Genomic DNA, 13860 nt, shown 5'->3' with positions numbered 1-13860 from the left:
TCATCATTTCACAATGATTTGGTCTGATAGTCATATGATTAAATACCATTTATTATGTATCATCAGAGGCTTTCATAATAATCAGTGGATTGTTCCACATTGATTAGTTTTCCTTAATGGCAAAAAATTTTAGAGTAGTTAAAAAAGGTTTAATTTAAAAAAAAAAGGTTTAATTATAAACTCTTAGAAAAAAATTTTTTAATATAATTTAGAAAGCACATCTACCTTATGTTTTACTGTTACCTTAAAAAGTAACAGTTTTTTTATACAAGTAAAAGTTTTTTTTATACAAGTAAGGGTGCAGCCCTTGCCCATTTACCCCCTATAGTTCCTTATATTTAAAATGAGAAAGAATCACGTCAAAAAATTTCCTGTCGAGAAAACAAAACCACCAGTTGGTAAACCTTGGAAATGTTTTTCTGTACCTCATTAAGACTCCTTGAACTGAAACCAGGTGAGCAAATTCCCTGCCCTTGGAATAAATGTCAATACTCAACTTTTCTGCCTGAAGCAGTTGATGAGGATTGCTGGAATAAAACGTTACATCGCTGCAAGAGAACTTCCAATGAGTTGTTCCCTTTACTAAGTCAGAAAATAATCTTTCGCTTCACTGATTAACTTTGTGAGTAGCTGAGAATAGGTTTGGTTTGGTTTTGGAGACAGAGGCCAGCTCCAGGAAGGGTTGTATTCAAGCATCATGTGACCAAGGCTGCTGTGTATGGGTGGGTAGACTGTGGCTAAAATGGGGACGTCGGGTCCAGGACGAGGTGGGGACTGATTTTCAGTCTGTGCTCTGCTTGTCAGCCATGCCTTGTCATAGTTCATCAACTACCCAGAAAGAGGAATTTAGTCCATTTTTTTTCTCATTCACATAAAGGTGCCTATCTGTGTGATGGCCCTGTGAACGGCCAGTATAAAATGGAAATAGAAAGACACATGAGGTACTTAAAATATGCCTACTTTCAAAAGAGTTCAACTAGCAGTGGAGGAAACACTTATTCCAATATGGTTACTATTGGGCAAGGTTGGCCCAGAACTCATTCTTGGATTTTGCCTTTAAACCCCAGGCACATTCTTTTAAGACAAAATCTGTTTAAGAGTGTTTTTTTTGTTTTTTTGTTTTCAATTTTAGTTTTACTTTTAGGACATAAAGTTACTGGAGTACAATTGTATAAGTAAGTTGGAAATACTTTCTTGGGGTAAAAAATTGGAAATTGCCAAACAGTTTTACTAATTTACTTAAGCTTTAGTAGTTTAATTAGCCAGATCTGATAAAGGTTTCACCAACATGTCTAATACCAGAAATGCTGAAACAAGTATAGCATGCATACAAGAGAATAAACCATTTAAATGTAGTTCTCTAAAAGAGAAGGGAAACGTCATCACAAGATGACTTCAGGAAGCTTAATGCAAACTTCCTCAATTTTTCCAATTTTGCCACTCTTTCTGTTGCCATTTGGAGGGATAGGATCATATACATGACTTGTATAGCCAATTTGTACAGCACATCTAAGGGTTTGGAGGGACCATATTAAACCCTATATCCTAGTTTAAATCTAAGACAACAGATGTCTTTAGGGAACTTGTTGACCAGGATTTTTTTTTTAACCTTGGATTATGTGCATTTGGACTAGTGATCAAACCTACCTTTGACTTGGAGGAATAACAAAGACTAATGTTAACAGTGGGGAATCCATGTTAATGTTATTATTGACAAGCATTTATCTTTTTTGTAGTTTCAGCAAATTCATTGTATATATTTTGTTGCTTAATCTTGGCAGGCTAGGAAATTAGTATTCCCATTTTATGAATAAGAAGACTTTAAGGAACGGGATGTCAAAAGGTTTACCCTAAGATCACACAGAGCTGATTAGTAACTAACTGTAATGAGACTCAAACTGAGTTTTCAGAGAGTGGGCCCAGTGACATTTATATAACACCAGACTGGTGATAGATACTTTTTTTTTTCGGCCGTACTCTGCCACATGTGGGATCTTAGTTCTCTGACTAGGGATCGAACCTATACCCCCTGCATTGGAAGTGTGGAGTCTTAAACACTGGACCCAGGGAAGTCCTGGTGATAGATACTTTTAAGAAAAGGGAGCTCTTATAGATCAGATATAGTGACAATACATCCGAAGATGACGTTCTTTCAGCAAAGCCTAGGCTAACATTTTATTAATTTTATGTCTATACACATAACATTCTAATATCCTGATAGTAGTATTTTGATTAACTTTATTGCATTATGCACACTACCTTTAAGTGGTTTATTACCTAAACTCTGTAATTTATGCTTGTAAAGTAAGACACTGTTCCCTGAATAATTATTCTGGTCTCTGGAACAAAATTAAATACTTTTTCCAAACCTTACCAATTAATCTTTTGTCCTCATTTGAGATGGTATTGTTTCTACATAAGCTTATTCTTGGATTACAGTTTAACTTTCTGAGCACTGGATCAAAAATTAGATACATGAATCTCATTGTTAGATAGTAAGGCTATGACTTTAGTTTGTTTCAAACTTTGAGGGTCTATATAACAGCTAAACTGGATTCAAGATCAAGCTTTTAGAGCTTATAGGAATTTTTTTTCCCTCAAAATTTTGTGAGAGAAGAACAGTTTTTTTTTTGTTGTTGTTGTTGTTTTTCCATTTTGGCATAGTTTATTTGGCCTTTTTTACGTAGGAATTTTAGGCTAAATATGAAAACATGCTTCTTTTAATAGTTAAGAGTTCAGAAACAAAGCCAATAGATAGGTAATTAAGTTACTTCGCCCCCATTTGCTCACTCTATGACATCGCGTAAATTACATCCATTCTCTTAGATTCTGTTTTCTCATCTGTATGATGGAAGTCGTTACAGCTTCGATTTCCAATCAGGATTAAGTGAAATGATGTCTACGAAGTTCTTGAAACAATGCCTTGCTCATAGATATCATTGACTATCTGTGCAGTTATTGTTGTTAATGGTTTAGACCAAAACTGATGTGCAGAAGAAGAACTGGAAGCTTTCTGTCCTGGCAGAAGGGTGGTCTAAGCTGCCTGTGGTTGTTGTGTAGGAGGGGCTTAGAGGAGACTTAAGTATTGGCGATAGAGATGGGAAGTGGGTGGCATCAAACTGAGCATAAACTAGCTTGGTCTAGTGAAAAGCTTCTTTTCATTTTTTTTTTTTTTAATTCTCTTTTTGTCTCTAGCTATTCCCCTTCCTCCCCATCAGAGTAGATTTCATGTCAGCCAGCTACTGAATCCCTTAAAACAAATGCAACTGAGATTGAATGAATCCTTTTAAGGTTTTTCTTTTCTTTTTTTAAAATTTTAATTCCTAAAGTATAGCACTTCCTGCAAAGTGAATATCTGTTTGATATTTTAACTATTTTTCAGTGCTCCATGGCTTGGTAGGCATGCAGTCTGATGCTTCTCCATTCCTCTCTCCACTGGCAGCTCAGATGTGTGTCTCTTGCATCATTCCCCAGGGCCATAGTCCTTAGCAGACACCCAGCTCCACCTCAGGGTGTTAACCAATGGAGCAGCTTTGAGGACAGGGCCCGCTGGATGTGGCCAGCTGGCTGTGGTTATGTTCAACTTAGTTATTTTCTTTTAAGTAAATAAAAATCTCATGTGCTACAGTGCTTTAATCTCTTATCTTCATGTAAGACACAGATCTCAAAGAGCCATTTCTGTTTCAGGCCCTGCTTGAATTTCTCCAAAGAGTCGTAGACAATAAAGAGAAAAATAAGATGACAGTCATGAATGTCGCAATGGTCATGGCCCCAAATCTCTTCATGTATCACACATTGGGTTTGAAGTCTGGTGAACAGCGAGAATTTGTAATGGCAGCCGGGATAGCTAATATCATGCACTTACTGATTAGGTATCAAAAACTCCTGTGGACAGTAAGTATATATTTTCAAGCTCTGTTAATGTGATAATATCTAGATCTTGAAGTCTTTATTATTTTTATATTGTTATAGTCTCTGCAAAAAAGTAACCAATATAGGTGATTTCAAATGCAGTTAAAAAAAACTAATATTTTAAATCTCATTTCTTAAAATGCCAACATGATTTTATTGTTTCAATTTGGTAACTTCTAAAATATATTATTTTTGCTAATGGAATTTCTGAGGATTATTTTTTCCTGGATTATTGTTAGGCATCTATCAGCTCTTGGGGAGTTTTTCTTTCTCTTCTGACAGGAGAGGCTAGCTGGTTAGCTTTTAGAAGAGGTCTATAGGTTAAAGAGGCAAGGTTATAGATAGGGAAACCCTAAAGGGGCCAGCCATTGAGGTGGTGACCCCTAATGCCAGTTACCTCAGGCATTCCCTTCTCCATGGGTCTCCCCAACCCAGGGACCAAACCCCGGTCTCCTGCATTGCAGGTAGATTCTTTACCATCTGAGCCAGCAGGGAAGCCCCCACACAAAGGGGCCAACTGTTGAGGTCAGTTACCTCAGGCAGTCTCCAGTCTTGGCATAGGAAATGGCCACTATGTCCTTGAACTTCACCGAGCCTCTCTTTGAACCTTACACAGTGGGTGGTAACTTGTATCACCTGAAGCCTCTGAACACATGGTGAGTAATATGATCCATTTTTTCCCCACAGATTTAATGAATTGCATAGTCTTATCAAATAGATAAAACTTTTACTTCTCTCCAAATATAAGAAATAAAGATAATTATTTCAATAGTTGAAAATGTTGCTACTTCTTTTTCCTCCCCAAACTTGATTTCATTTCTCCATAGATTCCCAAGTTTATTGTCAACCAAGTGAGGAAGCAAAACACTGAAAATCAAAGGAAAGATAAAAAAGCCATGAAGAAATTGCTGAAGAAAATGGCTTATGATCGAGAAAAATATGAAAAGCAAGATAAGAGTGCAAATGATGTAAGAAACAATTTGAAGATATATGTATTTATGCAGATTGCAGTACTGTTTTTAATATCATGTATACATCAAAGAGTTTAAAATGTTTTATAGTATGACTTTCTACACACTTGCTAAGCTCTGGTACTGTTTATACGTTAAAAGCGTTAATAAGGGTAACTATGCTCATTAGTATTAATAATAAGTAGGGATAGTTACACAGGTCTTGGTTGCTCAGCCTGTGAGTTTGTTGATAAAGAACAAAGGAAAATAACAAGAAAGGAATGTCTCATCACACACTCACCCTCACTCACCCACGTGTACACACACAGATGACATGGAGATAGCAGTTGTCCACCAGTTGTAATGTTTAGTGGCTAAAGAGTCTCTTGTGTGAACCACTGATCTTTTCTTCACTTTTCTTATCTGTAAAATGGGGAAAAATAACTAACCCTGAAAAACAAATAGGTAAGTATTAGTGTTGTGCCTAAAATCCTCCCTGGACTTCAGTGAGTCTTCAAAGGGTCTTAATGGGGTCATAAGAATTTGGAAAGAGTTATGTTGGAACACATAAAATTAAAATATTTTTAAAAGGGATATCTAAATATTAGTAATCATAAACTTCTGTAAGAATATCTTAAGAACTGGGCTAAAATAATGAAATGTACATGAAAACACATTTAGAAGTGAGTTATGAAAGCTCTAACTTAAGAACATGAAAAGCAAGGGTTTCTATTGTTCTATTTATGGTGAAGACACCCTTCCACCACCAGCCCCACCATTGAGGTTCCTCAGTTACATGCTGACATCTTGTGGAATAATATGGAAATGCACTTATCAGCCTTTGTCTGATTTTCCTGCTTTGGCCTACTTAGGGATCCAGTAATCACACAAAAAAATGTTTTTTCTCCTTTATTGATTTATAGCTCTCATTCTTAAAAAATAGCATTTTATTGACATTAAACTTTTTTGGGTAAATTTGTAGTATCTTAAAAATGTAAAATTTAATAAATGGGAGTTGTACATAGTGTGGTATTTTTTGAGAAATGATACAGGTTAGAAAGGATTTTTAAGATATCATTCTTATTTAACTTAGAATGCTTTGTTACTTCTAAGGACGTCATGACTACGTGAATTTTTTTTTTTTTTGTGGTCTTGCTTATTCACATTAATTTAGGTGACTTTATACTCTTGTTTTACTAATATTTAATGAGACAGTTACAATGTCATACTCTGAGGAACAGTTTAAGAAAACTGTTGTGCTGCACCTTTTTAATAAGTCTTTTAGACAGAAATTAAAATGTTAATTTTTTGGAGATGAAATATTTAAATGATTTGGTCATTTATAGAAAAATAGCATTGGATTTCTTTTAGTGTGAAGTGTGAAAGTGTTAGTCACTCAGTCATGTCCAACTCTTTGAGATCCCATGGATTATAGCCTGCCAGGCTCCTCTGTCCATGGAATTCTCCAGGCAAGAATACTGGAGTGGGTAACCGTTCCTTCTCCAGGAGATCTTCCCAACCCAGGGATCGAACCTGGGTCTCCTGCATTGTAGGCGGATTCTTTTCTGGCTGAGCCACCAGGGAACACCTTTGGGTTAAATAGATAAGAGCTGGTCTGGGAATTGTGTCTGTACTAGTTAAAAGCTATATTGTCAGTTTAAGGCATGGGATTAAGCCTGGATTTAACTCTCAGTTAAATCATGCATTAGCTGTCACTTAATCTTTGAGTTTTGATTTTGATTTTCTCTTTTGAGATTCAGCAGTTCTTCTGACAAAATACTAGTAAATGCTTCCTTGGTGCCAAGTCCCCACTCCCTGTTAGGTCTTCATGGGGAGATGTGGCTGGTGCTCTCCCACAGAAAGCAAGGATGCAGGAGGGTGGAGCTCAGAGACGCTAGAACTGTGTGATGGAGCCTGACCAGAGGACTCTGGGCCACAAGCAGGAAGTGGACATCAGAGAGGCAGAGTGGTCATCCATGGGTGATCATGGCCCACAGTGGAGGTCATTTAGCTTGTCATTTTAGTTGAAACAATTTCATCAATTGCCAGAATTTTTTTTTCAAGCTACTATCATTTTATTAAGGAGAAAAAATATTGGGCAACAATTACAGAACAACAAAGTACAAGATAATGTCAAGTACTGTGGTTATGTGGTGAGTCACCAATTAGTTTTCTACCTAAGTCCCATCAGTTGCCAGCATTTTAAAACATTTTAACCCTAAAGTCTGGACATCCATCTTAACTGGACATATTGGAAGTGGGAGTACCCTCACGTTTCCTTGCCCTAGGGGGAATCTGTTTCCGGCAGAGTAGCAATTGCCTGGATCTGAGTAGCAGCTATTCACTTGGGTGGAACATGTGTGTGTTGGTCACTCAGTCATGTTCGACTCTTTAAAACCCCATGGACTGGAGCCTGCCAGGCTCCTCTGTCCATGGAATTCTCCGGGCAAGAATACTGGAGTGAATAGCCATTCTCTTCTCCAGGGGATCTTCCCAACCCAGGGACCTAACCTGGGTCTTATGTATTGCAGGCAGATTCTTTACCATCTGAGACACCAGGAACACAGGCCATCTATGTTTCCATAAACTATCCCCCCTTGCCCACTCCAGATTTTTCGTGTTGGTTTGTGTTTCTTGACTCTCCACCCAAATCATTTGAATGAAACTGCCTGAGATGTTTTATTTGTTAAACAGTTCTTGGATGCGTGCCTGTTATGTGCCAGACACTGTTCTAGGCACTCAAAATACATTCTATGAACAAAACAGATAAAGCTTGCTGCTCTTATACAGCTTAAATTTTAAAATTAAAATAAAATTAATACATTATATAGTATGTTAGTATGTGGTTGCTGCTGCTGCTAAGTCACTTCAGTTGTGTCCAACTCTGTGTGACTCCATAGACAGCAGCCCACCAGGCTCCCCCGTCCCTGGGATTCTCCAGGCAAGAACACTGGAGTGGGTTGCCATTTCCTTCTCCAATGCATGAAAGTGAAAAGTGAAATCGAAGTCGCTCAGTGGTGTCTGACTCTTCGCGACCCCATGGACTGCAGCCTACCAGACTCCTCCGTCCATGGGATTTTCCAGGCAAGAGTACTGGAGTGGGGTGCCATTGCCTTCTCCGAGTATGTGGTTAAATGCACCTAAAATAATAATAAAAATAGTAGGGCAGAAAAAGAGGAATCGGGAGAGGGGAGTGTCTTGCAGTGTTAAGTTGGGTGGTCTGGGGATGATGTGCAGGAGGGCAGGGAACTAAGCTGGGTCTGTATTTTAGGCAGCACTTTCCAGGTGGAGGGAATAGATTGCACGAAAGCCTTAAGGCACTTGGGGACTGGCAAGAAGTGATTGTGATTGGAGTGGAGCCAGCAAGGAGGACAATGTATGTAATGAAGTCAGTGGGACAGTGGGACCAGATTATGCAGGGCCTTGTAGGCCATTGTTAGGAATCTGGGTTTGCCCTGGGTGAAGCACGATCATTTCAGGCTTTTGAAGAAAGGCTTGAAAATCTATATTTTAAAATGATCCCTTGGTCTGTTGTTTTGAAAACAGACTCTAGGAGGGTGAAGATAGAATAGGGAGACCTTCTAAGAGGTTCATGTCATAATCTGAGTGACAGACCAGGAGATTGAGGGGTGGTAAAATTCTGGATATTTTTTGAAGTTAGACCATTGGGATTTTTATTTAATTTTTTTTTTTCCTTTTTTTGGCCACACCATACATCATGCAGGACCTTAGTTCCTTAATCAAAGATCAAACCTATGTGCCTTGCCGTAGAAGCGCAGAGTCCTAACCACTGACTGCCAGGGAGTCCTGCCATTGGGATCTCTTGATGCTGAAATGAGTTGTAAAAAAAAAAAAAAAGAAAGAAAAAAGTCCAGAATGATTCAGAAGTTTTTGGCCTAAGAAATTGAAGAATGGGATTGACACTTAGGGAAGATCACAATTTCAATTTAGGGTCTGTTGAGTAGAAGGTGCGTGTTGGATATCTAAGTGAGGATGACTGAAGGTGTTTGGAGGGAAAATTAAGTCATCCTGGCCAGTAAGGTGCATGGAGGGCAGGGACAGAAAGAAGGCGGAAATGGGGCTCCAGGGGGAACCAGGCTTCTATTGTGTATATGGTGGGGAACTGCTGAAAGTTGTGACCACCCCCCCAGGAGGTAACATGATTGTATTTGCATTTTAGAGCAGTTGTTATGCTTGGCAGGTGAAGGATATTGTGAGAAAAAGTTAGGTAGGAGATGTCAGCTAAGTTCATTGTTAATTGGAGTATATATAAATAAATTGGTCAAATCTCTCTGGAGAGCATGTGTCAAAATCCTCAAAATCATGCAAATAATTATGCTTAAGTTCATTGCCGTTTTCTTTGTATGGGTCAAAATTAGAAATAATCCAAAAGGAGACAGGTGGTCAGTTAAATATGTTATGGCATATCTATCTAATGAAATACCATGAAAGTGGAAAAGTGTGTATATGACATTGGAAGATATTTGTAATATGTTGAAGGAAGAAATTACAAATCAGTGAGTTGTTTATTGCTATATTTGTAAGGGATAATAATTATCCTTATTTTGAATGCTTATCAGAGGTCAGGTATGCTGCTAAACATGTTACCCACATTTTGTTTAGTATTTCTTGCAGTTTGCTACTGCTGTTTAGTTGGAGTTTACTCTTAAAATAGTCTCGTGTTTTTTTTTTTTTTTTTTTTTTTACAGATCAGGAAAGTGAGGCTTAGCAATCGTAAATAATTTACTTAAGGTTATCTAGATAGGAAGTTGTGGAGCTGGAATTTGAAACCAAGTCTATAGGACTTTAAATCCAGGTCTCTTTACTGTTAGCCTGTCTCACCCACAGAGCACAGAAAAATTCTGAGAAGGATATATATATATGTATGTATGTATATATGTATGTATCCCAAATCCTGGGCTTAGGTGTAGTAATAAAATGAACACGTTTTACTGCCATTATTACATATGTTTAATATATAGCTTTAAAAACAGGCTTGGGCTGAGCTAAGCCCCAGCTTTGGGAATGAAAAGAGTGTTGACTGTGAGCCTGTAAGACCCTTATCAGTGAGATGGTAAAACTGATTGGATGTGAGGAATGTAGAAGAAGAAGGAATCTAGAATGACTTGCTGATTTTACCTTGGGAGACTTTGTCATCAAGATAAAACATCCGACAAAAGGAAAAGATTTCGGGGTAGTCCGTTTTTGGCATTTGGGGTTGACATGCCTATGTAAAAGTTGTCTACATGGGCCTGAAGCTCAGGGGGGTGGACAGAGCTGGAGGCATGCATTTGGGACCAACACAGAGACTGTACTTGAAGCCATAGAGTGATTCTTTTTACACAAGTGGGTACATGGGGTAAGAAATGAAAAAGAAAAAAAAAAAAGCAAAAATGCAAATATTTAAATAGTGGGCCGTGGAAAAGGAACTGGTAGAAGAGGCCAGGAAGTAATAGGAAGGAACAGAAAGTTGAAGATTGTGTTGTAGCTGCCCTGGGGAGAAGAGTAGGGTAATGGAGTTTGGTCCTAGTACCAAATGCTACAGAGAGGTTGAGTAAAGTTGGATAAGAGATCCTCTGGATTTTGCATTTGAAAGGTTAGTTGTGACTTTTCCCCAATGAGAATTCATCAAGCTAATATTTTTTTTTAACGCTCTCTGAATGCTAACTGTATATAACAAGGTATTCCTGTTATTAAGACATGCTGGACTAGGTGGATTAATAGTTTAAACCAGAATGTAAGGGACACACTCAATCTATTTAACAAGCAATGTTTATAATGGCTGCAGCATAGTAATTGTTTGATACAAATGTGAATTTCCAAGTACTAATGAGACTTATCTATTAATTACAACAGGAGGAAACACTTGGTGAAAAATAACGTAATTATCAACCACTTGAAAAGAACCATTTTCTGATTACCTTCAACTTGAGTTAGGATTGATATCATACACACACACACAGAGACACACACACGCACATATATATATAAACACGCTGCATCAAACACCAGAGGTCATATGTCTTGATATAGCCCTAGCTTTGCCATTAATGAGATGTTAATGGCAAATCACTTTCTCTCTCTCTCTGGGTCTCAATTTCTTCTATAAAATGAGAGTAAGAACAGCTTAATGGTGCTTAGCCAGAAGTATGCAGTAGGGGCCTCTGTAGGATTATTTTTTTTTTAAGTAAATAGCAAAAAATAATGACTAGGCCACTTCCTGGACCCTGTGAATCAGAATCTCTCAGCACAGGGCATACACATGTGTCTTGTATTAAAAACTGTCAGGGTAATTTCCCCCCATTTGGTGTACATGTGTTTGTGTGCATATAAATTTAATTTTATTATGGAATTTCTCTAACGTACACAAAAATAGAATAGTATGTGAACTTCCATAAACCTATTACCAACCATCAAACACATTTTTATATCTTGTTTCATCTTGTCTTCCACACCATTTTTCCTTTTAGTATTTTTAGGGAAATCATAGAGCTTTCATCATTTCACCTATAATTACCTCATTTTGCATCTCTGTTTAAAAAGGATCTTGGGCAGCTTTGATGAGCATTTGGTTATGAACTGCTGAATCACACAGGCTTCAAGTCCATTGTGGACTTAGATCTGTGTGATTTTTCTTCTATCAGTCCAGTATACCTCTAAAAGTAAAAGGAAACTGCATTTATGAGAGAGCATGAGCAGAGAGCAGGGCTCTGTGAGGTTCTGTGAAATAAGGCAAGCTGCTCATTCCATCTGCCATCATTATAGAGGAAACAAACATTTTCTTCCCTGAGGTTGAATTTCAGTGTTAACTCAGGATGATCTGCTGGTCACACCCTTAATTAACAGTTGAGGAACTTGAGCTTTAGAGAGTTTACATGACTTGCTAAAAGTTCCAAAATGATCTTGTGACATTTTTGGGGTTTTGGACATGAAAAAGAAATCTGGTACTCTCATCTTCTGCCATTTCAGAAGAATCCTGGAGTTGGCAGCAGTGTGGTGTAGACTCTGGGTCATTTGTGGCTGAGGTTGTGTGTCTAGTCACAACTCTGTTTAGAATCCCATCTGTGGTTTCTTGTAACAGCTCAGACCCAGAGCATTGTCACAGGTATTGTTTCAAGCATCTGCTTTGGGTCTAGAAATAGTGTCTGACTCTACTTGGGGACACATATGGAAAATCAAATCACAATATCAAGCATAAAATCTTATTTCTTTCAGATGTTCTCTAATTTTTTATAGTGCCTAAAAAATACCATATTAAAAGTAAAAAATATCAGAATTTATTTCATTGTCAATTAAGTGCTTATTAATGATAAAACTTATTTCAGACCTTTAAAATTCTCTGTGTCTGTAAGGTGGATAAAAGTTTAAGCATTTGGGTTACAAAAGCACAATTAAAATCAAACAGTTCAAGATAACAGAGAATGATTTTTGTATCTCCACCTCCAAACAAACTAAAGTGATGAACATGCCATTTTAGTTGAAGATACCCTGCTAAAATGTCCTTGTTAAATTTTCCAAAATACGTATTATATTTGGCTTTTTTTTTGAGAAAGCTGTATTTCCAGTTTGCCCCTTTGAAGACAGAGGTGTGGTTTTTTGTTTGTTTGTTTGTTTGTTTGTTTTGGGTGGGGGGTAGTATTAAAAGATGTCAGCTTTACATTTAAGTTATCTTTTAATTTTAAAAAGGAAATCAAAGTTTCTTCTAAGGGTCTGACATTAAATTTCTAATCTCTAGGGTATAAAAATATAAGCAGCAGAGTATTTGCACCTTTTGAAAAAAATGATAAAATCATTGTTTATTTTATCAAATAGTAAGAAATAAGATCCTGTTTTTAAAAATATACTTGACTTCAATATGTAGAACATGTGAGGACCATATGAGATTATTTTCTCTATTTTAACAGTCTTTGCATACGTAAGAAATTAACTAGCATTTTGTAAGTTGTGAAATCCTTTGTGACTAATTTTTAATCACGTTAGTCAAATAATGCTCTTTCCCAGTCTTTTTGTACATTATAAAACTTCAGCTCACAAGCACACCAAAAGAATTCTAAGAAGTAAGAGACAGAGTCAGCTGCTGCTGCTGCTAAGTCGCTTCAGTCATGTCCAACTCTGTGCGACCCCAGAGACAGCAGCCCACCAAGCTCCCCTGTCCCTGGGATTCTTCAGGCAATAACACTGGAGTGGGTTGCCATTTCCTTCTCCAATGCAGGAAAGTGAAAAGTGAAAGTGAAGTCGATCAGTCTTGTCGGACTCTTCGAGACCCAGTGGACTGCAGCCTACCAGGCTCCTCTGTCCATGGGATTCTCTAGGCAAGAGTACTGGAGTGGGTTGCCATTGCCTTCTCCAATCAACAGGCATGTTGTGTCTATTCAAAGCTTGGCAGCTCAGTGTAATTAGTGTACTAACATCATTAGTATTTGATACACCATGATTTTGGAGCTTGATAGTAATTGTCATACACTATTTAAATGAGAACTTTGACATCGTTTACTGTTTGTCATCTTTAGTAAATACCATTTTTCTATCCTTGTCAAGATACCAGGGAAAACTTTCCAGAAACAACTTTCAAATGCTTCATCTTTAACTATGACATGTATCGGTTAAGCTAATTTTTCCTCCAACAGTAAAGAGCAGAATAGATTCAAATTGAGTGAGGCTCACAGTCTTTTTATTGTAGTGTAGTGAGAATTTGGATGAGATGTATTACCATGGAAATAAATACTCTTTTCTCTTCCTCCCTCCCATGAACACACACACATACACACACACACACACACAGGGAAAGTGTAGGAAATGTTTAATTTCATAGCCGTAAGCAACCTATACACAAGCTGCTCCCCATATACTGGCAAAAGCCAAAATACAGCAATTACCTGACTTTTCACATACACTTGAGAACTCTCAAGTGCCTTCAGATGCTGGTACCTGGGCCTCTTCCTTATAAACTAACAATCAAAGAGAGTCTGGATGCCCATGAGAGGTGTGGTGCTGTCTG

General features: G+C 37.7%; 1 protein-coding gene across 3 annotated transcripts in view; it reads left to right on the top strand.

Annotated features, from left to right (window-relative positions):
• ARHGAP18 (Rho GTPase activating protein 18) overlaps positions 1-13860 on the top strand; it is a 202681-nt gene that overhangs the window by 178760 nt on the left and 10061 nt on the right. For all 3 annotated transcript variants that reach the window (XM_027551504.1, XM_027551506.1, XM_027551503.1), the window contains 2 exons: positions 3688-3894; positions 4740-4880. In XM_027551504.1, coding sequence (XP_027407305.1) covers positions 3688-3894; positions 4740-4880 — 348 coding nt within the window. The remainder of the gene's footprint in view (positions 1-3687; positions 3895-4739; positions 4881-13860) is intronic.

This window comes from Bos indicus x Bos taurus, chromosome 9, assembly GCF_003369695.1.
Source record: "Bos indicus x Bos taurus breed Angus x Brahman F1 hybrid chromosome 9, Bos_hybrid_MaternalHap_v2.0, whole genome shotgun sequence".
Classification (NCBI taxonomy): Eukaryota; Metazoa; Chordata; class Mammalia; order Artiodactyla; family Bovidae; genus Bos; species Bos indicus x Bos taurus.
Note: the sequence above shows the minus strand (reverse complement) of the source record. Positions and strands in the feature narration are given on the sequence as shown.